General features: G+C 39.5%; 2 protein-coding genes across 2 annotated transcripts in view; one reads left to right on the top strand and one right to left on the bottom strand.

Annotated features, from left to right (window-relative positions):
• lama2 (laminin, alpha 2) overlaps window positions 1–26,205 on the bottom strand; it is a 231,722-nt gene that overhangs the window by 154,363 nt on the left and 51,154 nt on the right. Inside the window, exons 4-5 of the mRNA XM_086264682.1 lie at window positions 5,044–5,095; window positions 3,376–3,566 (exon numbers count right to left, since the gene is read on the bottom strand). Of these exons, the coding sequence (XP_086120808.1) occupies window positions 3,376–3,566; window positions 5,044–5,095 (243 nt within the window). The remainder of the gene's footprint in view (window positions 1–3,375; window positions 3,567–5,043; window positions 5,096–26,205) is intronic.
• LOC147312860 (uncharacterized) lies at window positions 12,021–13,647 on the top strand. Its single transcript, XM_086264362.1, has 4 exons — window positions 12,021–12,354; window positions 12,458–12,604; window positions 13,184–13,285; window positions 13,459–13,647. The coding sequence occupies exons 1-4, from the start codon at window positions 12,070–12,072 to the stop codon at window positions 13,645–13,647; spliced, it is 723 nt and encodes a 240-aa protein (XP_086120488.1). The 5' UTR covers window positions 12,021–12,069.

Here is a 26,205-nt window from a genome sequence, read left to right as displayed (position 1 = left end):
GGCGAGAAAAATACTGGGTAAAGGCAGCCGGTGTGGTGTTAGCTTTAGCTTAGCCCGTAGCCCTCCGCGCCTACCTCGCCTTTGTTTACGATCTCGGCGCCGTCTGCGTGCACTTCCGCCCGGCCGGGGAGAGATAAGATAAGATAAGATAAGATAAGATAAGATAAGATAAGATAAGATAACCTTTATTAGTCCCACACGTGGGAAATTTGTTTTGTCACAGCAGGAAGTGGACAGTGCAAAAGTTATGACGCAAAAATTAGAATACAATAAGAATAAATACAGTACACAGCTGTACAGAATAGAATAAAATAATATACTATATACAGTAGAATAAAATAGAATAAAAATATACAATAAGATAAAAATAGAATACGAATGCTATATACAACTGAGTAAAAATACAACGATGCCAGAAAGGATTATTGCACTTAGTGTTATTGCACATGTGTGGATGTGTGTGTTTGTTCAGTTAAAGTCTTTGTTGTGGAGTCTGACAGCAGTGGGGAGGAAAGACCTGCGAAATCTCTCCGTCCCACACCGTGGGTGCCGCAGTCTCCCACTGAAGGAGCTGCTCAGTGCTGTCACAGTCTGCTGCATGGGGTGGGAGACGTTGTCCAACAGGGATGACAGCTTAGCCGCCATTCTCCTGTCACTCACCACCTCCACTGGGTCCAGAGGGCATCCTAGAACAGAGCTGGCCCTTCGTCACACACACACTACATAAATGGCTCTAAGTGCATTCATGTGTTGAATAAACAAAGATTACATGTTAATGTTTTGTTAGTACCCTTATTTCATTGTGTTACATTTCACCCCAGGATATGTTACAACTAACCCAGACTATGGGGTTAATTGTAACATTTCACTCTTCGTGTTTGAGACCATACCATGCAATGGGTAATTGTGCTGCAGAGAAAATAGCTGCACTATTTAATAGCCGAGACATGTAAATACTTTGCATTACATTTTGAATCCACTACCTTAAAAGAGCTCCAATTTACAGACAGAAATGTCAAAAATGTTACAACTATCCCCGGTCTCCCCTACCTTATCACCCCAATAGAGCACTTTACTCTAAGACCACAGGCTTACTTGTGGTTTCTAGAGTATTTAAACGTAGAATGGGAGGCAGAGCCTTCAGTTTTCAGGCCCCTCTTCTGTGAAACCAGCTTCCAGTTTGGATTCAGGAGACAGACACTATCTCTATTTTTAAGATTAGGATTAAAAATTTCCTTTGTGATAAAGTATATAGTTTAGGCTGGGTGTATAAGATAAGATAAGATAAGATAAGATAACCTTTATTAGTCCCACGCCTGGGAAAATAGCCTACATCAACCTACATCTATATGTATAGATGTAGGTTGCTAGGGGCTTCCTATGATGCACTGTGTATTTCTTCAGTATGCCTCATTTTCACTGTGTTTGTACACCACTCTGCATTTAATCATTAGTTATTATTAATTTCTGGCTCTCTTCTGCATCATGTCTTCCTCCCACTAACCACAACCAGTCACGGCAGAGGTTTCTTACTGTTAAAAGGGAGTTTTTCCTTCCCGTTGTCACCAAGTTCTTGCTCAAAGTGGGTTGTTTGATTTCTGGGGTTTTCTCTCTATTATTTTAGGGTCTTTACCTTTTTGGCAATATATGAATAACATTGAATTGCATTAAATGTATGAGCTGAAATGTTAGATGACCAAAAATCCTTTCTGAAACGTAGTAATTCTCAACAAAAAAAGATTTCCTGATGTAAAATTGCTAATGACAGGATGCCCACAAGGCAAAGATTATACCTCTCTACAGAATCTTACAACTTGGATCATAATAATAGAAAAAGGAAGGACAAGCACAATTACTGATGGCATTCAAAGAATCTTGTATTTTTCCAGCACTGGTCTAACATTAAATCAGAGTGAAAGTAGTAGAAGCATCAGTTTATATTGTGCATAAACAATAATCACCAAGCAGGCACATAATAAGAAGTGTTAGGTTCTGTCTGCCTGTCTGACTGTCTGACTGTCCATCTGTCTGTCTCACTAATGTGGCCAAAAGCAACATTTGGCATCTGTAAAAAAAAAGAAAAAGAAAAAAAAAGAAAAACTCTTTCAGTGAGCTGACGGTGTGTATGTGCATGTATGTCAAGGGGAAACACTTGATGGGTGTAAGCTGCACACTTGGAAGTAACGAAGGAGCCGGTTCTCTATGTGTGTGTGCTGGCGTGTGTGTGATGAGTGGTGGGGTGACATTGTGAACGTGTGTGTGCGATGCTGTGACACATCGCCTACGACTCATTATGGTTTCACTGTGATCAGACGGCAAGGGAGCTGTCAACCACACACACACACACACACACACACAATTCAGACACCTCCGTCGTTACTTGCAGCTCTTGACATCTCCCAGCTCGCACCCCCTCTAGCGCTCCCCTGCAGGACACAAGCACATACAGTGCAAACACACAAAAAGACACACCGAGCACACATATTCATGCACGCACATTAGCACACATGGAAACGCATGCAGATAATCAGAAGGGCATCTACAATTACAGCCCTGTGTGGGGGGATGTTAACGTGTGATTAGTTTATTTTCAATGCGTGTTTGTGTATTTGTTAGTATGTTTGTGTGCTCTGAAATCCTCTTTCTCTTCATTAATGTCAGGCCTGCCTGCCTGTTGTTACTGGATGTGATCACACACAGCAGATCAAAGGAACACAACAGTAAACACTGGGGTGCACATGTGTGTATTTGTGTGTCTTGTGGTGTGTTTTTTTTTCTTTTTTAATAACTCAGAACTTTCTTTTTCATGTCATTGATTAAAGTATTTTATAACAATTCCCACATCCCTCTTGTCGCCTGGCCATCACCTGCCTACACCAGTCCACCAGATCAGTCTCTTTGCCACATCCTCATTTGTGTCTCACAGTTGTACAGTCAACTTTGGTTCTGCCTCCTTCTTTATCATCTCTGACCACTCTGGATTTTTTCTTCTTTGCCTATACAAGCAATGCATTAAATCCAGAAATTCCAGCATGGTTTAAGTAGATTTAAACTAACCCACCTTAACCCTTCTTCCCCAACTGGGACCAAAGAAAGACAAATAATCTTGAGTCAATCCAACCTCCTACCCCCAACAGCTGTATTTTGAGTGAGCAGATATCCAGGTCAAGGCTTCCCATTATATGAGCTGGTATATTGGAAATGTTTGCAAATGTCTTTTCTCTTTTGCTTAAGAAGGACAGCTTACCCTTATGCAACCAAAAGCCTTTAGATATACAGTTAAAATGATCAGCATGAATTCTTTCAGCCAGAATAATTGTATAGTCAAAATCTGACATTGCAGCAGCCCTAGTTTGTGACATCTTCATGTGTTACCTCTCCATTCTCCAGTGGGTGAATCTTTGAGTAAAAGGATGTGCAGATGACTTCATCATCTCTGGTGTAGGATGGAGGTCCTGTCCGAGGATTTATGTTGAACCTTGTCAGGCACTCTGTGTCTGTGATAGCATAGTACTGCCAGGGTTCAAAGGTCACGCCATCTATTGAACGCTCTAAGATCCAATTGCCTGCGGACAAAAAAAACGATGGTAAAGAAAACAATGAAATGCTTTCAGTGTGCGATGAGGAGACCAGGGAAGATCAATAAAAATAATGAGTGGCACGCAAGTCTCTGTTAAGGTCACGCTGCTTAATATACATAGAAAATTGACAAAACATTCAGTTTCATATTTAACTGTGGTATTCTGGATTGATTAAATGCAAAGTAAAGTGAGTCCTGCTGAACAAAAAAAAAAAAACCAACTGTGAAGACAACAACAGAAAAATCAAACAAACATGCACTCATAATTTCCATCATCTTTATTATTTTTTGTTTATTGTGTTTCTGTGTGAACTAGCTAGAACATCAACTTTATTTTTGCCCATTATAATTGCTTATTTTATCATGTAAGCACCACATCCCTCCATTATATAGAGTCATGTGAAAAAGCAGGTTTTTCACATTGCTTTCTGCAATACTGTCAAAAATTAGGTTCACCTTTACTATTTCCATAGGAATTAATTAGGGTAAGTAACAGACAGGTGCTGCTAATGAAATATATTTGATTAACTGATAATCAGCAAGCGTGACCACTTCTATTAAGCAGATGGTCTGGATCTGGATGGATTTGGGTCTGTGTTAACACGATGCCACAGACCAGACAACTCTGTAAATTCCCACCAAGGTCAGATCGTGCAGTCCTCTTAAAAACTATAAAGAAAAACCAAGATCTGACAAAGACTCTACAGGCCTCAGTTAACATGTTTAATGGTAAAGATCATGACAGTACAGAGCAGGGGTGTCCTGCAGGTTTTAGATGTGTCCTTGATCCAACACAGCTGATTTAAATGGCTAAATTACCTCCTCAGCATGTCATCAAGTTCTCCAGAGGCCTGGTAATGAACTAATCATTTGATTCAGGTGAGCTGACCCAGGGTGATATCTTAAACCTGCAGGACTCTGGCCCTTGAGGCCTGCAGTTCCCACCCCTGATTTAGAGAAAGACTCAATAAGTAGCACTTGTCTGGAAGTACAATGCTACAAGAACATTGTAACATGGCTTAGGTTTGCAAAGTTGCATCTGAACAAACCACAAGACTTGTGGAACAATGTCCTTTGACGAAATCAAATGGAGATGTGGCCATAATGGATAGCACTGTTTGCCAAGAACATAGTAATTCCATAGGAATTCAACTGTTTTGTCTTTTTCTAGATTACTTTTCAACATATTTAAACCTTCCACCGCCATTTTACTTTAACGTGCTAGTTTGTTGTTTCACATCAGTATTGTTAATCGCTGAGCTAAAGATCCATTTGATTGAATGGAGTCTTCCATTATATGAAGGCTTCTCTGTGGGATGATCATTAGCTTGATGATTAATGCTCCTAAGACGAACCCTGCGCATTAGTCACAGTCCTCTCCTTAAAATGAATCAAAGCAAAAATATTAACACTTCCAGCAGTATGAGACTGATAAAATAACATTTTTATAATTGAACGCATACCTGGGCGAGGTGAGTTGGCTGCCTTTATTATCACATAGGCGATCTGAAAAACCTGAAAGATGCACACAGAAAAAATTCACATCATACCTTGGTTTTAACAATTACACAATTTTTTCACTGTTTTAAGCCTTAATACAGAGCAGTCCAATATTAGAAATCTTTAACAGGGATATGTGAATAAATAAAATGTTACTGTATCTCAGACTGAAAATTCAGTTCTTTTCAGCTTTTTTCTTGCTTCACTGTAACAAATATATGACATTCAATATTTCCCCAAAATTAACAAAAGTTGTGCATGCCTGTGCCTACAGATGAGCAAAAAGTAAAAAAATTCATAGAGAAAATGAAATCCATTAGACCACACTGTCAAATAACACACACGTCTACTCATCACACAGTCTTCCTGTCAGCTTCTCTCCCTTTAATTTATTGCATTAATATCTTAGAAGGCGTTAACATGTTAACACATATTAACACTTGCTGGGGAGCTTTTTTAGCACTTGCAGTAGTGTATCAAGTTCTCCTTATTTTGGGTCAAATTATCTTCATTTCCTTAATTTCTCCCCTGCTCTGCTCGATGGTGAAACATGGAGCAGAGGAGGGCAGCAAAACTCTCACTGCGGAGTTTAACAAGTGAAAATTAAAAAATAAAGCGCACATAAATTGGGTAACTGAATGCTCAGGACTGCACTTTGCCCTTGTTGCTTTTACAGTGCAGTGCAGTAGATTGCAGGTGTTAGGGAGAGGCTTACATGCACGAACACGCCAGCTGTACCGATTGCCAAAAACAGTAAAGAGGGAAACTCAGATTAAAACTCACACAAAGGGAGCATGAGTTTCTCATGTGCTTAAAGCCAATGCTTATTTGCTGCTATAGTAATTTCAAAATATATGAAAATATATATGCAAACCAGCGCTTACAGTAAGCCGGTTTCGTGGTAACTTTAAGCTAGACAACCACAATAAACCAAAAAAAACCCCACCAAACTAAAAGGTTTTTATTTTTCAGTCACTGAATGTTGTTGTCCAGTTTTGCCCGACTTTTTGTATTTATAAAATAGAAATAAAATATTTTATTATGATTTAAATAAAAAAAAATTCCAGATTCGCTCAGCAAGATAAAAGGTCAGCTCACTATAGACAGGTATAAAAATGTACTGTATATGCGAAATTCAGATTTAGGTCAAATGCTTGCTTGAACTATCTTCACCAGGCTGTGCTTCCTTTCTCTATGCAAGCTCATTGGCCTTTCTTCTCAGATGTGGGAAGAAGTGTCACATTGCAGCAATTAGAATAGGGAAAAAGCGTGTGTGTGTGTGTGTGTGTGTGTGTGAGAGAGCAAAAGAGAGGGAGGGCAAGAGAGAGCGAGAGATTGTGTCATTTAAGTAACCCTATAGCAGTTATTCAAGCCTCCTACAAAGAGTCACTGTTACTTACTGAGAACGGGATGGTGTGTATGTGTGCATGTGTGTGTGTATGTGAAAAGGAGTGATTTCAGGGGTAACTTGTAATATGGTGACAACTTTGGGACAGCTAGGCAGCTCCAGCAGCTAAACATAGATCAACACCACTAACTAATGCACTCTGTGTCTATGTGTGTGCGCGCGCACCCAGGGTTGCATTGTGTCATAGTCTAGGTTTTGATCAAATGTGGATCAGACAAGAGATTTTTTGCAGCCTCTGGAGCTCAACACAGCATCAACAAATAAACAAACCAATAACCATCCTGCAAAATATAAGAGAGCTGTTGAATAAATGTGAATCTCATAGGCATGAAATTTAATTTAATGTCAGATAAATACATTTATGTAGAGCCCATATAAGTATAAAGTTTAATTGGATAGATTCTCAGCTCAAACATTTATTTATTTATTTTTTCCTTTATAGTGCAAGAACTATAAGCTCAAAGTAGCAGGGTGTCAGCGAGTTTCATCAGGTTTTGCATGAGACCTTGTTATTTCCAACTTAAAATGAAGCAAACAAAACATTCTCAATGGATAAAAAAGTGCATCACCAAATGAAAGAAAAAAGAAATTGAAATTTTTGAACAAAAATAAAATGTGGTGGTATTACTACAGAGTTACTGCCTTTCAATACCATTGTATTTGTCACCCCACTTAAAGTACAGTCCAGCAATGTTAACGTCATGTCTATTTTATCTATCTGGTCTATCTTGTGAACCAAAACTTATTTTTATTCTTTGCAGCATAATTATTATTAATTATTAATTGAATTTTAGCTTCAAATATTTACTCTGTCAGTTAGCGGTTCCATATGGTAGTGGTTAACACATTCACCTAACACAGAAAAGTCCTTGATTCAAGACTGGGACAAGAGACAAAAGTCTCTCAGGGAGAAAGGATTCCTGTCAGGAGGGGCATCTGAAATCTTTACCAAATCAAATATGCATATTCTTCTACTGTGGCAACCCTTACTGAATAATGTAGCAGCTGAAAGGAGTTTTACAGCATAATGTTCTACTCTGATCCAAATAGTGGCATGGTGCTTAGCACTGCCACCTCCCAGGACGAAGGTTCTGGGTTTAAATCCGCCACCTTAGAGGGATCTTTCTTTCTGGGTTGAGTTTCTATGTTCTCCCCATGTCTGGGTGGGTATCTCTGTGAATATGTTGTGGCTTGTTGTCTGTCTCTCTGTGTTAGCCCAATGCCAGACTGGAGACCTGACCAGTCCCCCCCACACACCCCCACCCCACCCAACCCCAAAACCCACAAATTTAAATATTAGACAAAGCTAATGCAAATGCAGTTTCTAAATGATGCGGTTAATTATTAAGGGGGGAAAAAACAAAACCAACATGGCACTGTGTGAAAAAATGTCCCAAACCTATATAAATGACTATAAATAACTGTAAATGAGTCTTCTTCAGCACTATGGAGGAAATTTTGCACAATCATCTTTGCAGAATTGTTTTAATTCAACCACATTGGAGAGTTTTCAAGGTTGAACCGGCTTTTTAAGATCATGCCATCAAGCACATCAATCAGATTCAGGTCAGGACTTTGACTCGGCCACTCCAAAGGCCTGACCTGAATTCGATTGAGATGCTGTGGCATGATCTTAAAAAGCCGGTTCATTCATTTTGATTTTCTTAGGCCATTCAGGGGTAAAATTGGTGTGTTTTCGATCTAAAGTACCAAAGTACGCTTCAACTTGAGGTCACGAACAGATGGCTGGATATTCACCTTCAGGATGTTTTGGTATACAGCAGGTTGGTTCCATTTACCACAGCAAGACATCCAGGTCCCCTGACGCAGCAGAACAACCCCAGACCTTCAAACTACCACTGTTGCTATGATGTTCCTTTTCTAAAATACTGTGTTAGTTTTATGCTGGATGTTACAGGACTCAAACCTTCTAAAAAGTTGTCTCATCGGTCCACAGAACATTTTCCCAGATGTCTTGGGGATCATTAAGATGTTTTTTGGCAAATGTGAGACAAGCCTTTGTGTACTATTTGCTCAGCAGTGGTTTTTGTCTTAAAACTCTCCGATGGAAGCCATTTTTGCATACTTATTTTTGATGAACTCTGACTTTAACTGGGATATGTGAAGCCTGTGGTTCTTTAATCTTGTTCTGGGTTCTTTTTTGACCTCCTGGATGAGTCATTGCACTCTTGGAGTAATTTTGGTAGGCCAGTCACTCCTGGGAAGCATCACCACTGTTCCAAATTTTCTCCATTTGTGTATAATGGCTCTCACCTTGATTTATTGGAGTCCTAAGGTCTTAGAAATTGCTTTGTAACCCTTTCCAGGCAGATAGATGTCAGTGACTTTATTTCTCAGGTGTTTCTTTAGATTGTAGCAAGTTGTGTTGCTTTTTGAGATCTTTTAGCTTGCTTCACTTTCGTCAGACAGGTTCTATTTATGTGATTTCTGGATTCAACAGCTCTGCCAGTAATCAGGCCCATGCACTGTAAAAACTGTGATTGGGGTTAATTAGAATCTAATAGGAGAGTAATAGTAATTATTACTCAGTAAAAACGTGTATGAGTAGTTTTAATCAAATCTAAGCAAAATTCAACAATTTTGAGATGTTCAGTTATTTAAATTTACACAGTTTTGTTTGGGGTAAATTCAGCAATGGTTTGTTGAGTAGATTTTAAAAAAAATGTTTGAGTACTAAAAAAATTTAAGAAATCTAATAGATTTAACTGATGAAAGCATTTTCATTTTAATCATTGAACACTTCCGCCCATAATCCTTTGTGCCACGTGCAGGACACACGCGCTTCATGAGTGGACATCTCCATTTTGTCAGAGGTAAGACTTCTTAATTTGTTCAAATATAAGACACGGTTTAAACAATAACGTATATCGGTTTTGAGTAAAGGTTTTAAACAGTATGATACGTCGAAATTTTATTAATAATCATCACTGTAATGATAGTATCGTATTTTTACACAAATGGCAGTTAGTGGACTGCTAGCACAAGGTCACTTTCCAAGCCTTCACGACTGTGTTACTGAACAGCTTTAACTAACCACATGTTTTACCGTATTAAAAAACATCAACGACATATTCCGATGAGTTTTAACGTCTTTCATCCACGTTTAAAAGTTCATGAAAATGTTTTGCGCTCAGTTGTGAGTGATTTTGTCAGCCACAGTCAGTTTTTCGAACTCCAGTTTCCAATAATGGCGGCCGCTACTAAGTTTTAAAATTACTCTTAGTAATCTTTCTGGGTCACAAAATAAACTTTTAACATATTTTCAGGCGAGAAAGTAGCTGTGTAAACATCAAATATCTGCTCGGTTCATCAAGATATCGCATGTTTGCAAAAGTGCTTCGACGTTTTCGGAGCATCTGCTACCCACCAGCTCGATAGCAAGCCGGGAGCTCGAGGGTCACTGAAGCCGCTGAGAACGGCACAATTCCCGGCACATCATTTTCAGATCACCGCGGGGTTTCGCTACTCAGTTTAAACGTAATGTATAAGTCACTTAGACAACCTAAAAATGTTATTGTTTGGTTTTTTTGGTGTTTTATTTGTTCGTGAGTAAATCGGTTTGGCTGAGATTAAAGTTATTAGATTAGATTAGATAAAACAAAACTTTATTAATCCTCCGGGATTTTCACACAGCTGAATAAACGTCAAACAGAAAACTGATTAAACAAAAGTGTGAGACGGTCGAGAATTTACTCCAGCGTCCTGTTATATTTTAGATAGCAAGGAGCAGACGGCTGAGTTTATTAAACTCCACCGAGACAGCGGTGACGCTAATCAGAAGGCTAGACCGTCCAATTTCCCCAGCCGTTTACTTCCAGCCTACCCGACCTTCTGGGGACCCGGCCCACGTAGACCGCGAAGGCCGGGTCCTCAGGAGGATGCAGCCCATGAATTTGGACAAACTTTTAAGATATTTTCATGCGAGGTGCTGTGTAAACTTCAAATACCTGCTCGGTTTATCAAGACATCGCATATTTGCAAAAGTGCTCTAAAGGTTTGTGTTCGTTTAGAGGCGTTAAGTCAGTGTCAGTGAGTTTATATTTACTGTTAAGAGTAAATATCTCACCAGAAAATTTGTAGAATCATTATTAGAAAATAACAGTAAACGTCCTTATATGTTTTGAAATGTGTTAATCTATTGGAATGACTGCGTGTGTTTGTGTAAATTTTTTATTTTGGAGACTGCTATTAATGATAATGTTGCTTTCCTTTCAGGTAATGGAAGATCCCTCAACTTAAATTCACCTGATCAGCATGTAGACTGTGCATTATAAAGTAAGTTGTGATAACATGTTATATTAAATTAAACTAATGGTTTTGAAATTGAAGCGGCATAAAATTACCAAGTTGACCCCACTTAATCTAACTTATTTGTTTTTGTAAAAACAATAAGTAGAAAATAATTGCTTATTATTTGTAGGATTTTTTTCTTCTTCTCTATAATCTCAACATCAAATGTGTATAGATACCCATGCTCTTACATTTGTCATGAAAAACTATTTAGATTCTTAGATATATATTTTTCCATCACTTTAGGACCTGGCAAATGGGATGGCAGTGTAAGATATGCAAATCTTTTTCAACAAACAAACAAACAAACAACAAAAAACAAAACGACAACAACAAAAACTTGATAACATGTACATCTCCCAAGTATTTGTTATTTGCAACATTTGGTGTGTTGAAGTGTGCTTTTTGTTTTATAGTTTTATATCTCAACTATTGTATAAATGAAAAGTAATAACTAATTTTATTTAATTGAAGGGAAATTTAACTCTGCCCATTTACATTTTATTCTAGGTTGAACAAGATGGAGGCAAAGCTTCGTGTAATTATTGATGACCAAATCGAGAAGTTGGTTCTTCCATCAGGGATCCCACCAACATTGGAGGAGCTGCAGAGTGTTGTGAAGGATACTTTTGGGATTTCAAATGACTTCAGTCTTCAGTATTTTGACCCAGAATTCCAGGACTACTTCACTCTTCACAGAGCTGACCAGATAAAAGACAAAGACACTGTGAAGGTTGTTGGCATCACCCCAGTCATGCTAAGCTTGACTCCGGTTGATGACAGTTTTGGCGGCCCCTCTGGCCAACTGTCTGACTATGACTCCTCATATGCTGAGTCAGTTGTATCCAATGCAGACTCTGCTGCAACTACTTCTTCTCAGGACACCATTATTCTCAAAAGGCAGAAGACCACAGAACGTTGTGAGCCCTGGCCGAAACAGTTTCCCATTCCACAGTTTGCATATGAAACTGAGATGTACCTGGAAAGAGCCACTGAGGAGTATAAAAAGAATGGAAATCTTCTGCCCACCTCCAAAGTAAAGACTGATATTCTTGAGAAGTTGGCTGAAACTATATTTACATTTACGGCCTATCCTTCAAGTGCACAGGTTAGTTATGTTGCTGAGGCACTTGTGACAAAATACCCTTGTCTCAAGGAACCTGGCTCTTTCTCAGGTTATTATGGTTGGCTACAAAGCATCAAATACAAGATGGCCAATTATCGTACAAAACTTAGAGGGTTTGGTGTTCCTGAGTTGACATGCAATGCCATGAAACACAAGAGTCCAGGTGACCAGAAGTCTGCAAATAAAGTGAAAAAGCCTCGGAAAGCAGAGGTAAATTACCTTCCGCCATATCCAGCAGGTGAAGATGAGGACAGTCAAGAAGAAGAGAGAATTCAGTTGCTTACTGAAGTCAAGAAAAGAGACAACAACAAAGTGATAAAAGAAAAAATGGCTAAAACATTTGCACATAGACGACATGAAATTGTCAACCTGTCCCCCAGCATTGAAGACATCAAAGCCAGATGGCCAGCTTTGTTTGAGGCATCTCATGTGAGTTCCAAATTCATTTTGGGTAGGCTTTTGGGTTTTTTTAATGTAATCTTTCAAACTTCAAATAATTTGAGGCCGCATCATGTTTTTTTTTGTCGTTCAGCTGCAGGATGAGTTCTACAGGATCACCCTGGTACACCTTGAACCCAAATTCATGTCCATGCTGGATGAGTACACTCCCAAACTGTTGGCCCTTTTCCATTCCAAGGGGGGAGCCATGGGATTGAAGTTGCAGGCTATCATAGCCAAGGTATTTTCCACAGATATTTCAGCTTGGAATTTTATTTAAAGAATTTTTTTGTCAAATTTCATTTGCATGGTGCACAGCTCCACTAATTTGTTTGCATGTTTTTGTCAGTGCAAGAGGACGCCAGGACGTCACTGATATAATTAACAACACAATTATGGGTTTCATGTTTTAATTGTATTTTAAATACATGTCTATTCTTAGTAAAAACAAACAAACAAAAAACAAACAAAAAAACACAAGTACAGGTATTGCTGGGTTTTTGTTTTGTCCCAAGAAGGAAAAACCCTTTCTGACGAACGTAAACTAAATTAGATAAAAAACTAAAAGAATAAATTAATGTAATTTACTAAAACGACACATTTAAAGATTGAAGCTTACAAGCATGTTGACAATACCTTTGTGTTGACTGTCAGCACCCAGGCATGTGCATTAACATCAGCTAATTATCGCACATAATGTTCCATGTGATGATAATTTGATATTTAACAGTTTTTTTTAATACTGCCAATTCTCACAGTTTTGTCTTAATAAATGGTCACTTATCTGATGGTAATTTTTGGAATTCTTGCTCATTTTCAGTCACCAAGCAATCCTAGCAATGACATAACCAGAAATCTGGTTATTCGGTGCTTGATGGTGTACCTTGGGGAGTCCATTGATCAACTGATCAAAGAGTACAGTGTAAGTGTTGAAGTAGAAACATTATTCTGTTTTTGTTATTCATATGTGTTTGTCAAGTTTCAAATAATTTGAGGCATTATCATGTTCTATTTGTCATTCAGCTACAGGATGTGTCCAGGAAATATTTCATGTGTGCAACTACAGTCAGAAAACTCACGTGTTTGTTGTTTCAGGATGCTGATGAGGATGGTGTGTCACAAGATCTTTCTGAACAGAGGATGAAAATCTACAAAATCAAGGCTGTTGGATCTGAGGAGGATGACATTGGCTATCTTTTCAGTTTTCAAAATAATTTCAACTTATTCATGTCTTACCCAAATGACCTGCAATGTGTCAGGCTGTATTTGTGCTCTTCATTTTAATGTTTGTTTTTTATTACCTACAAGTTTCTTAGGAATATTCTGTTTGAAAGGCAACAAATTGGAGGAATCACTAGTGAAGCTTTTCTTTGTTTATAGTGTATGTTACTATAAAACATTAGTTTAAAACAACTTTAAAATTTAACAGAAGTGCAGTCCTGTAGCTGTAGAAATGTTACTTCCTCTTACATGTGTCTTAGATTTTCTCAGGTTAAACATCCAAATTGGGATAAAAGGTTGATTTACATTATTGATATTCCATGTACATGAGTTAAAAAACCTTTGTTCTACAGTTATATTGAGTGATTCAATTTAACAAAAGATTGACTAACTAAAGTTTTTGTTAGTCAATCATAAATAAGTAACAGAGATAAAGGAAACGGTAAAGGATATTCAAATTTCAGGTTCATGTTGATATTACAGTCTAATCTAAAGATTAATTTCTTTTTTACAAAACTGGTTTACATTCATGCAGTTTATGTTGCTGTTGCTCTGTACACAAAGCTGTGTGATAAACTGTTTATGACACTAAAACAAATTTACAGCAGAGGAATGTATTTAGGAGATCAGGAGATTGTTGATGAGAATTCAGTGTATACGAGCAGAAAAATGTTATATTATAAATTACTGTGTTTTATTTTCCACAATAAAACAAATTACTGTGTTGATGTTTTGTTTGTGAAATTGATTCATTTTACTCAGAAAATAAGTTAAATTCATTTCATTTTCTCTTATTATTCAGTCATTATTTTTAAGGTTTATTTGGAAAATTATTGAATCCAATTTGAGTTTTACTGAAAAAACAAGAAGATTTCATTTCTTTGTAATGGATATTTTAGGAAGTTTTTACTAAACATTTGCCAGATAGTTAGTAAATTCAAAGTAATTTTTCTCAGAGACTTATTTCATATCAATTATTTTTTTTGGTAAAGTTGGGCAATTTCAACCTTCAGTTTGAGATTTTGACCCTAAATCCAACACATATTTACAGTTTAATTCTATTAATATCTACTTTTGTTTTCTATTTGAATTTAATTAACATTTTCTCTACATTTTACATAAATCTTTTGAAATTAAAATCTACTTAATTATTTCAAGTGTCACTTTGTTGCCATAACTTTTTTAAGTAACCTCTAGTCACAGTTTTTACAGTGTGTGTGTTTAGTGAAATTGACACTGAAATAATCACATGTTAATTCAATGACGTTACAAATTTTTACTGATACCATTTAAAAATAAATGGTTTGATACTGGTGCTGAAGCCTTAAACGTTCCAACATGTTAATGCACAGACAGACGGTGCTCTTGTGCAATTAAAAAGTATAAAATTTAACAGCTTTTACTTTTGCGAGAGAATCTGTGTGCTCTGTGTTTTGTTTGAGTTTATAAAAAGTTAAAAAGTGAAACGGTGAGTCATTTGTTCCCCAGGTGAAGTGGAAAATCGTATTTGTTTTTTGGACCGATGAATAATTCTTTGACTCAAAAATAAACTTCTGAATCATTTTAATTTTACATTGCACATTGCTTCAGATAAAAGTGACAAGATTTCAGAGTTGACGTAAATAAAAACACAATAAAAAAGTGTCTTTAAAGTTTACAACATTCACACATATATCTAGATCTCATAGAAATCTTTTTTTTTTTTAAATGAAAAACTCAGAAAAATATAAATTCATTTCCAAATAGCTCTCATGTATTCCATTGCTGCCATTACATACTTGACAGAAAATCATCATGATATGCCAGGAACTGGCTTTTGGCAGATATTTCAGCGTTACAGCCAACTGAGCACTTAAAATGTTTATTTTAATGCTCAATCGGGCCACTTAAGCCCCGTATCCAGTGTGGCTAGGTTGCCTACAATTAAATAGCCTGTGAAGAATCCATTTTGTCTCAGTGTGATTTGGACACATAGTTACAGCAGTTTTACAGAACAGCTGGCGTTTACAGGTCATTCACATGGAAACGTGTTAAAATCTCTCTGGCCTGATACACTGGCATCAGCCTCCAATTCCTGTTAGTACTCCAGTCAGTTCCAGTGCACAAAAACAGAGCCTGACCAGAAACAAAGTGAGATGAGGTCAGAACAAGATAGTGACCCCAAAATGTAAATAGCAAAAGGTGCTTTGTTGTTGTTGTTATTGTAGTTTTGTTTTTTCCCCCCAGACATAAACACACAGGTGGATATGTCATGAGAGAAACTAGTACGAAGATTTACTGTCACTTCAAATGAAAATGTGTTAACATCTCACAGGACTAATAATGTAGCTGTTGGTCCGGTTCAAAATGGTGTGAATCATCCAGCATCCTTTACTGCCAAACTAAATGCAGGCAAACAAGCTGCAAATAATCAGTGGAACCATTCACTTGTTTTTCACATTTTTGTGCTTTTCCACTAAAAACAATTTGAGAACATATTTTTGAATGTACCAGAAAAAAAAGTCTCGCCAGTCCTGCAGCAAATAAGTTACAGGACTCTGATATTTGAGCAAACTGCAGAAAAAAAACACCCCAACAAGAAATACGAAAAAAATATTGTTTTTCACATAGATTTGAACAGCGAAGCGGCAGCAGTATACACAAACACGGGCCTCGAGATAAGACAGAGGAATGCCCGGCTGTGTAACAGCCTTTTGAAATCCATTCTGTTTAAGTCTGTCACTCTGCCTGAACTGCTCAAAACACACTTGCACATACAAATGAAATGCCTTTATACACTAACACGCTCACTCACAGACTGGGTCGTAATTTGGCCCTAAGCTTTTAAATAGGCTTTACTCTACACAAAACACCAGATGCTGCAATCTCCCACATTCTTGCTTTGGCCCAAGCTACTGTCAGACATTAAACCAGCAAACTTTTATTGGGTACAGCAGATGTTTCATTTACGTCCTCTTAGTTATGATTTTTGTTGGCACTAAAAGTTCTGACTACATCATTTTTTATGTTTGTTATTTTTGAAAAGCTAAACAAGTTTGTCTGTATCGCTTAAAGAAAGAAATACGCATTTAACACATCAAATTTTGAATCAACAATGGTGTGACTTTGTGTAAAATGTGGTGGGAAAAGCAAAAAATATAATTAATTCAGCGTTCTTAGGGTACTGACTAAAATAAGAAGGTAACATAAAGTGACCACAGTATTTTTTTTGTATTTTTCATATTCATTTTGATACTAGCAATATGTTTAGCTCGTGTTAGGTCAGAAGCATGTTTACCACTGTGTTGCATCACCTCTTCTTCAACAACACAAAGCCTTTGCAAACTGTGGAGACCAACTGCAGCAGTTTAGAAAGCACAAAGTTTTCCTTTTTTTGTTTAATACAGGATCTCAGCTGTTCAGCAAACCTTTGGTTTTACTCTTCGCTTCATAAAACATTACATAGGGTGGCACATCTGGACTGCAGGTAGACCAGTGTGGCAACAGGACAACTTTTTGCATGGAGCCATGCTATTTTTAAATTATTTCAGCACTGTCTTCTTGAAATGAGAAAGCATTCCTTGAAAAAGGAACCCTAGATGGTAGCCTGTGTTCCTCCAAAACATTGATATTTTGTTTCTTATTAGTGTTTAATTTGCATATATGCCATATGCACTACTGCACAGGTGCACTGGTGAAAATCCAGAGTCTCTTTTCTTTTGGCAGCACAATGCTGTGTCCATAATTGAAAAAAAAATGTTAATAATATTATAATAATTATTATATTAATGATGTAATAGTTGTACACTTCAAATTGAGTCCAGTTTATATGAGCAAAGTCACAGTGAAGGAAAGATGTGTTTCTCAAATTGTTGATATGTTTTTTGTTACTTGATTTTTTTGTCTGTATGGTGGAGTTTTGCTGTGCATTTTCACTGACTGAATGATTTTCAGAAGTGTTTCTGAGCCCATGAAGTAAATTAGATTAGAGATCATGGCTTTAAGAAGATCACAGCCATTCAATATTGGTTTCCAGCTGTGTCCCTTCCACACTGAGATTTCCATACAGATTATCAGTGCTTCAATAACATTTTGTTCTGTAGATGATAAAATCTCTAAAATGTTTGCAAATTAATATTGAGAAAATAGATTCTTATCTGCTAAACTATTAGCCCATACAGTCTCTGACAACTTTTGATGGCTATGATAAAGCCTACGCTCCTTATTTGACACCCAATCATGTTACGACTCCAATGCATTCACATTTTGCAACTTTCTCTGCGTACTTGTATTACTTCACATGCATTTCTGTCTTTTTGCATGACCCAATAGTTCAGTATTGTAGAGTAAGTATGTATTGCATTTAACTGTCTTACAATGATTTTAAAATGTTGGGACTGCAAGACAAGCATATCCACTCATGGTAAAATAGTCCTAAGACATCTCTTAGTCTAAATGTATTTTATTAGTTATGCCAACTGCAATTCAGAGTTTTATACACCAGCGATGCATGGCCAGAAAGCTCTTAGTTTGGCATGAAAAACTGGAGTTGCAATACTCCAATGATACAGTAAAAAAAAGGGATTTGATTTTTTAATCTTTAAAAAGTAAATTAAACCTCAAAACTAATGAAAGCCCCCCCCCAAAAAAATTTTTATTTTTGCAAAGTTAGAAATTATTCTCAAGCCACTCTCCAGAATCTCTGCGGATGGCTTTTAGTGTATTGTCAAGTCTGATGCATCTTCACGCACGGATATGATTCAAGAATTTATCTAAAAATAATGAAGAACATACACAGACATCAACTGTCTGCTTCACACACGGAGTGAAGCACATAGACCCTCAGCTCCCACTCTCTCATTATTTAGTCTTTCTGTCCAGAGAGTCTCAACAATAACAAGAGAGGAAATGAGAGTGGTGATGTCACAGACGATAACAACACACACAAGCCCACTGTCATTTTCCGAGTGAAATGACTGCGGTCGCAGAGGAAATTCAGTGCACTGGAGAGTAAATAGCTTTCTGTTGGTTTGATCGAGCGTCACGCATACAATGAAGCACATTCACACATATGCATTAACAAAAAATTAACCACGTTTAATTTGTAGTCAACGTCTGCAGCATAGATGGAATGTACTATTGCTGTAATTAATACAAAAGCCATTATTTAAATAGGAGAATAAAGAAGTTTCAAATATTCAACTGACCTAAAAGTCTCAGGTTCATGAGAATGCAAATTTTCAATTCTGAAAATACTAAAAACATTAGTAATCATTGAGACTGACTGACACTCGTATCACTTACTTTACTCTCTAAAATCATGAATTCAAAATCAACAAGAGCACTCAGATAGTGCAACTCCCCCCGAAGTACAAAGGCTATATTAAAACTTTGATGTTTTATGATGTTTTTTTTACAACAAGCTGACATTAGTCTGTTTGTACTACAGTACAATGAAGTCTGCCTGGTATGACATCACTGTGATGCTGTAGGGCATTGCTCCATGCCCTTTCATATAATATATTATTCAATATGCTTTCTTAAAAATTTTTTCCAAGGTAAACTTTGACCTTTAGCGCTAACAGTTAAGTTCAAGGTCAAAAAATTAGTTAATGTATATACTCATGTCCCCCAGTGGCATTGTTGTGAAGTTTGACGACGATCCATAAAAAACAGTTGGTAATATAACGTTTTTATTGATCTTCACATTTGTTGTGACCTTGACCTTGACTTTGAGCCTGACTTTCAACAAAATGAAATCAGGTCGAGATGTTACTGGTATCTACAGTCATGCAAAATTAAAAAATACTGGCATGGGCTGATACTCTTTTTCAATCCCAGGGCACCAAACAGTCCAAAGACATGCAACTTGTGGGGATAGGTTAATTGGATAATCCAAATTGCCACTAGGTGTGAATGTGCGAGTGAAAGTGAGTGCGAATGGTTGTCTGTCTCTGTGTGTTGGCCCTGCGACAGACTGGCGACCTGTCCAGGGTGTACCCCGCCTCTCGCCCTATGACAGCTGGGATAGGCTCCAGTGCCCCCCGCGACCCTGAAAAGGATAAGTGGAAGTGAATGGATGGAGGGCACCAAACAGAATACTCCCATTCAGTCAAATGCTGTAGTGTTGCAGAGGAACACTCAAGGTGTCTATTGGCATATCAATTTGACACCACAGGCACAGTCATATCTGATGCCAAGTGGTTAGAAACCTCTTGGACAGAATAACAAAACCCCCTGTGGGATCGTCAGTGGGTGAAGACAGATTGGTTAGAACAAGAAAATAAAAAGCCTTTTAGAACTACCATGGTGGATCATTTTCACCCAATCCTACAATAATAGCACCAATAACAAATAAGTAATTTATCAAGACGTTAAGATGTAAATTTGACATATTTTAAATAATAAGAATTTAACATTAACCCTTTGGAGTCAGTGGACGAGCTGGGACATCCAAATCACATTACCGGTAAGATGACCTTGCAGTCTCACTCATTGGTAATCTAAGCTCCTTACATAAGCTTTTTAGATATTTTAAGATGTGATAATGATACTATTATGCTGCAAAATAATACATATAAAAGCATATATATGTGTGTGTGTATATATATGTATGTATGTATGTATGTATGTATGTATGTATGTATGTATGCATGTATATATATATATATATATGTCACGGTCCGGGGCAGCGGCCGTGTGGAGAGCGGAAGGAGGACTCAAAACGCAGCACTTATTCAGGTGTGAGGGTGATTTATTGATAATATCCAATATAAAGTGGGGATGGTAAAACAGAACTAAGGATGAACTAACTGGGAGAAACTACACAAAGAAATAGCAAACCTGAGCATGAAGGGAGAACAGCAGGGAGAGCACGCAGGGGATTACACCAGGTATGAACACAGACGACGCGACGAGGAGCAGAGGAAATCACACACTATAAGTACACGAAGAGACACTGGGAAATCACACACAGGTGGGGGAAACAGCTGGACCTGATTAACCTGACGAGACAGGGGAACACTAACACCAGGGACCAACAGAGGGAGCACAAACCCAGAACCCAGTGTCTAAAATCCCAAACACAAACCATCCCAAAACAGCCATGAATAATAATGAAAGTAATAACAATAAAGAACATAAACATAAAGTCACTGAGTCATGGTCGCAGGACCATGACAATATATGTGTGTGTGTGTGTGTGTGTGTGTGTGTGTGTGTGTGTGTGTGTGTATATATATATATATATATATGTATATATATATATATATGTATGTATATATATATATATATATATGTATGTATAACACCCAGCACGCCCCTGCGGGCGGTTTATCCTTCAAGCTCGGGTCCTCTACCAGAGGCCTGGGAGCTTGAGGGTCCTGCGCAGTATCTTAGCTGTTCCCAGGACTGCGCTCTTCTGGACAGAGATCTCCGATGTTGTTCCCGGAATCTGCTGGAGCCACTCGCCTAGCTTGGGAGTCACCGCACCTAGTGCTCCGATTACCACGGGGACCACCGTTACCTTCACCCTCCACATCCTCTCGAGCTCTTCTCTGAGCCCTTGGTATTTCTCCAGCTTCTCGTGTTCCTTCTTCCTGATATTGCTGTCATTCGGAACCGCTACATCGATCACTACGGCCGTCTTCTTCTGTTTGTCTACCACCACTATGTCCGGTTGGTTAGCCACCACCATTTTGTCCGTCTGTATCTGGAAGTCCCACAGGATCTTAGCTCGGTCATTCTCCACCACCCTTGGGGGCATCTCCCATTTTGACCTCGGGACTTCCAGATTATACTTGGCACAGATGTTCCTGTACACTATGCCGGCCACTTGGTTATGGCGTTCCATGTATGCCTTGCCTGCTAGCATCTTGCACCCTGCTGTTATGTGCTGGATTGTCTCTGGGGCATCTTTACACAGCCTGCACCTGGGGTCTTGCCTGGTGTGATAGACCCCAGCCTCTATGGATCTTGTGCTCAGAGCTTGTTCTTGTGCTGCCATGATTAGTGCCTCTGTGCTGTCTTTCAGTCCAGCTTTGTCCAGCCACTGGTAGGATTTCTGGATATCAGCCACCTCCTCTATCTGCCGGTGGTACATACCGTGCAGGGGCCTGTCCTTCCATGATGGTTCCTCGTCTCCCTCCTCTTTCTTGGGTTTCTGCTGCCTGAGGTATTCACTGAGCACTCGGTCAGTTGGGGCCATCTTCCCAATGTATTCTTGGATGTTCCTTGTCTCATCCTGGACTGTGGTGCTGACACTCACCAGTCCCCGGCCCCCTTCCTTCCGCTTAGCGTACAGCCTCAGGGTGCTGGACTTGGGGTGAAACCCTCCATGCATGGTAAGGAGCTTTCTTGTCTTTATGTCAGTGGCTTCTATCTCCTCCTTTGGCCAGCCTATTACCCCAGCAGGGTACCTGATCACGGGCAGGGCGTACGTGTTGATGGCCCGGATCTTGTTCTTACCATTCAGCTGACTCGTCAGGACTTGCCTGACCCTCTGCAGGTACTTGGTGGTTGCAGCTTTTCTAGCGGCCTCTTCATGGTTCCCATTCGCCTGCGGGATCCCCAGGTACTTGTAACTGTCCTCTATGTCTGCAATGTTGCCTTCTGGTAGTTCAATCCCCTCAGTTCTGACTACCTTCCCTCTCTTTGTTACCATCCGACTACACTTCTCCAGTCCGAACGACATTCCAATGTCATTGCTGTATAGCCTGGTAGTGTGGATCAGTGAATCGATGTCTCGTTCACTCTTGGCATACAGCTTGATGTCATCCATGTACAGGAGGTGGCTGACAACTGCTCCGTTCCGTAGTCGGTATCCGTAGCCAGTCTTGTTAATGATCTCACTGAGGGGGTTCAGGCCTATGCAGAACAGCAGTGGGGACAGAGCATCTCCTTGGTAGATCCCGCACTTGATGGTGACTTGTGCTATGGGCTTGGAGTTGGCCTCTAGTGTTGTACGCCACATCCCCATTGAGTTCCTGATGAAGGCTCTTAGGGTCCCATTGATCTTGTACAATTCTAGGCATTCCAGTATCCAGCTGTGGGGCATTGAGTCATAGGCCTTCTTGTAATCAATCCAGGCAGTGCACAGGTTGGTCAGTCTGGTCTTGCAGTCTCGGCTGATTGTTCTGTCTACCAGTAGCTGGTGTTTTGCGCCTCTGGTATTCTTGCCAATTCCTTTCTGTGTCCCGCTCATGTATTGACCCATGTGCCTGTTCATCTTAGCCGATATGATGCCTGACAGGAGCTTCCATGTAGTACTGAGGCAGGTTATTGGTCGGTAGTTGGAGGGGACCGGTCCCTTCTTGGGGTCCTTGGGGATCAGGACCGTCCGGCCTTCAGTTAGCCATTCCGGGTGTCTCTCGTTAACTAGCAGCTGGTTCATTTGTGCTGCCAGACGCTCGTGGAGTGCAGTCAGCTTCTTCAGCCAGTAGGCATGAACCATGTCGGGCCCTGGTGCTGTCCAACTCTTCATACTGGAGACCCTTTCTTGGATATCTGCCACTGTGATGGTTACTGGACCCTGTTCAGGGAGGTCGCTGTGGTCTGCCCTCAGATCCTCTAGCCACTGAGCATTGCCGTTATGGGTTGCATCCTTCTCCCATATGCTCTTCCAGTATTGCGCCGTCTCCAGCCTTGGTGGTGCTGTTCTCTTATTGTTCCCTTGCCACTGAGAGTACACCTTTGCTGGTTCTGTGGAGAACAGCTGGTTTATTCTCCTGCCTTCTATCTCTCTGGTGTACCTCCTCAAGCGGCTGGCCAAGGCTGTGAGTCTTTGCTTGGCAGTTTCCAAGGCCTCAGGTATGGACAGCTTGCTGTATTTCTTAGGCACCTTATTTGTCGCACCTTTCTGCAACTCCGTTAGTTGGCTAACCTCCCTCCGTGCTACTTTGATCTTGCCCTCTAGCCTCCTTCTCCATGGAGGGTACTGCCCCTTGTCGCAGTTCAACTTGTAGCCAAGCATCTCACTGATCACTGCTGCCGTATTGTAGATCAGCTTGTTAGTGTTGGTAATCGTGGTTGTAGGTATTGCCCGTAGTGCTGCTTTGATCTTGCCCTCTAGCCTCCTTCTCCATGGAGGGTACTGCCCCTTGTCGCTGTTCAACTTGTAGCCAAGCATCTCACTGATCACTGCTGCCGTATTGTAGATCAGCTTGTTAGTGTCGGTAATCGTGGTTGTAGGTATTGCCCGTAGTGCTGCATTAACATCATCTAGCAGACCTTCTGAGGGTACTTCACGTAATCTTGGTAACCGGCTACGGGGGATCCAGGTTTCAAGCTTGGCCATGATCCTATTTTTCAGGTCAGTTCCTCTCGCACTCAACGATCCTTCTCCTATCGCACTTGGGGCTATGTACCCAATCTCGGGTGGGGGTGATGATATCTCCCCCCTGACCTGGCGTCCTGACTCCTCCTTGCCGTAGCATTTGTGTTGTACCTCGTCAATCTCTAGCTGTGAGAGCAGTCCCTTCTTTCGAATGTTGGAACACTGAGCTACTAGTTGTTTCGCCGTCATTGTGGATGTTGGGTATCGAAGAATCCATAGGTCCCTCATCCTATTCATGTAGCCCCTTCCGCCGGGGTTACTTGCGTAGTAGCATTCCAACAACGCCCTGTTTTCGTCTCTTGCCCACCGATGCCTTCTTGTTCCAGTAGCCCACTTTTCGTCAGGGTGCCCTGGTTCCTGGCTTCCTTGCGATTCTACTGTTCCCGTGTTTGCCTTCGACTTACCCTCGTCTGTGTAAACAGGTTTACCTGGATCAGCCCTTTTGTGACCCCTGGACCCCGTGAGTAGGAGAGTGAGCTGAGCTGCTTGTGTGGAGACTGTTTGGACAGGGAGCAGAGCGAGTGCGAAGAAGTGTCTCCCCAGCCTATTGATCCCCGGGACCCTGGTGTTTCCCCCCTCCCTTCACGTGTATATAGCGCACCAGTGTGATTAATAAAGTGTCGTTGAACTGTGCTACCTCAGTCTGCGCCTGAGTCCGTTCCACCCCCGTGACAACTCCAGAGACAGGTGTGTGTGCGTGTGTGTATTTGTGAGACCACTGAAGCCTTCATATTTATTCAGTAGACGCACCACAGTGGTGAAAGGTGTGATTGATGGGCCTAAAGTCATTATTATTTCAAGATGGCTGTTACTCTTCTTCCTGTGCAGGGCTGTAATTACGTTCAGGAAAAAAAGAGCAAGCAAGAAAAGGAAAAAGCACTCTTCACATTTGCCTCACTTTGTTGCAGTTGTCTTTGTGGCTCTAAATTCAGTATGAATAGTAGGACTCTGACCAGAAATACTACAATATTCATATGTGACATTAGTATTCAACTCTTACTTTTTGTTTGTTTCACTACTTTTTTGTTGTCATTTCGCTTAACAAACTACACTTTAAACTGTGAGGGTCATTCCATCACATCCACTTTCATCCATCATTGTCTTAAACGTGTGGGATTATGTTAGAATAGAAATCTTAAAATTTGAAAAAAGGCAACTAGGAGGGTTTTATTCTGCTTGTTGTGGATACAGCTAGTTGCTGTAATTTCAGTTCTTTGATGATTTCCCATTGATTATGTTTTGTCAGTCAAACGGGTCCAGTTTACCTGTGAAGTAAAAGTGAAATCTACTACCACCACCTGCAATTTCTATTAGTGTTATGACAAATATCCTCTATGAATAGAGCACAGCACTGCTAGTTAGCAGTTTGATTTTAATGAGCCACAAGACAGCAGTCACCACCAGACTATTAACTGATTTGAATAACCCAAGTCCATTTTATTAACTCCGGATATATTTGACTGAAACAAACATTATTTGCAAGACGTTGCCATATAAAAATTACTTTATTTTTATTATAACAAAAAACTTTAAATTCCATTTGAAAAACATGTGATCCAATTATTTTTGGAGCAATGTACTGCCATTAAATTAACAGATTCTTTTTCAGTCATCATCATTTTCATAATTTCTCTGCTCCATGTCTGTCTTTTCACTTTATCTTGTTTATTTAATTATTTATTTTTATTCCACAGTTCTGCTGCTCCATTTGACACTTTTGCAGCCTTTTGTAGATCAGGTGGAGCAGTGCGGCATGAGGTTAAATAACTAGTTAGAAATAAGTCATGTAATAACTTTTTTGGTAGATTTTCTTTGTGTTTAGGCTCTGACAAGCTGACCTGCACTGCTGCAGAGGTTTACTTCTCTTTATGGATTTAGTTACCTGGATTTAAATTTCAGCAGATGTTAAATGAGGTATCATGGTTGAGCCCAATCCTTAGACAGCAGATAATGCAGAATCTAATCAGTATCATCAGCTTACATACGAAAGGCCTCAATATAACCTATGAACGCCACAGTCTGTCCAGAATCAGTCCAACTTAGCACATTACTACAAACGTTACCTCAGAACTCCGAACTAACCTTTAATCAGCCTCTACTAAACTGTAGCAAACTGCCTAGTAAAGTATTTAAATGCAACTTTTAAATAACTCTAATTTTTCTTCTTCGATTTAGGACAGAATCACAACCGCAACTTTACATCTGCACCATGAACGCATCACATGGATTAGAAAGAGAAAAGGATGCATTAGATGTGTAAAAAGGCTGGAGGTTAACTGCTGTTTCTTCTTTATATGTTTAAAATGAAT

Source organism: Aulonocara sp. 'chitande type north' Nkhata Bay, linkage group LG15, assembly GCF_057382095.1.
Source record: "Aulonocara sp. 'chitande type north' Nkhata Bay isolate Kocher_YH1m ecotype deep benthic linkage group LG15, A_spYH_male_GT1.1, whole genome shotgun sequence".
Classification (NCBI taxonomy): Eukaryota; Metazoa; Chordata; class Actinopteri; order Cichliformes; family Cichlidae; genus Aulonocara; species Aulonocara sp. 'chitande type north' Nkhata Bay.
Note: the sequence above shows the minus strand (reverse complement) of the source record. Positions and strands in the feature narration are given on the sequence as shown.

Bases quoted from the DNA above. Each gene is read 5' to 3' on its own strand.
- LOC147312860 (XM_086264362.1), top strand. From the start codon at position 12,070: ATGAAACACAAGAGTCCAGGTGACCAGAAGTCTGCAAATAAAGTGAAA. The intron at 12,605-13,183 runs GTATTTTCCACA...GCTCATTTTCAG, and splicing joins TGCAGGCTATCATAGCCAAG to TCACCAAGCAATCCTAGCAA. The intron at 13,286-13,458 runs GTAAGTGTTGAA...TTGTTGTTTCAG, and splicing joins AACTGATCAAAGAGTACAGT to GATGCTGATGAGGATGGTGT.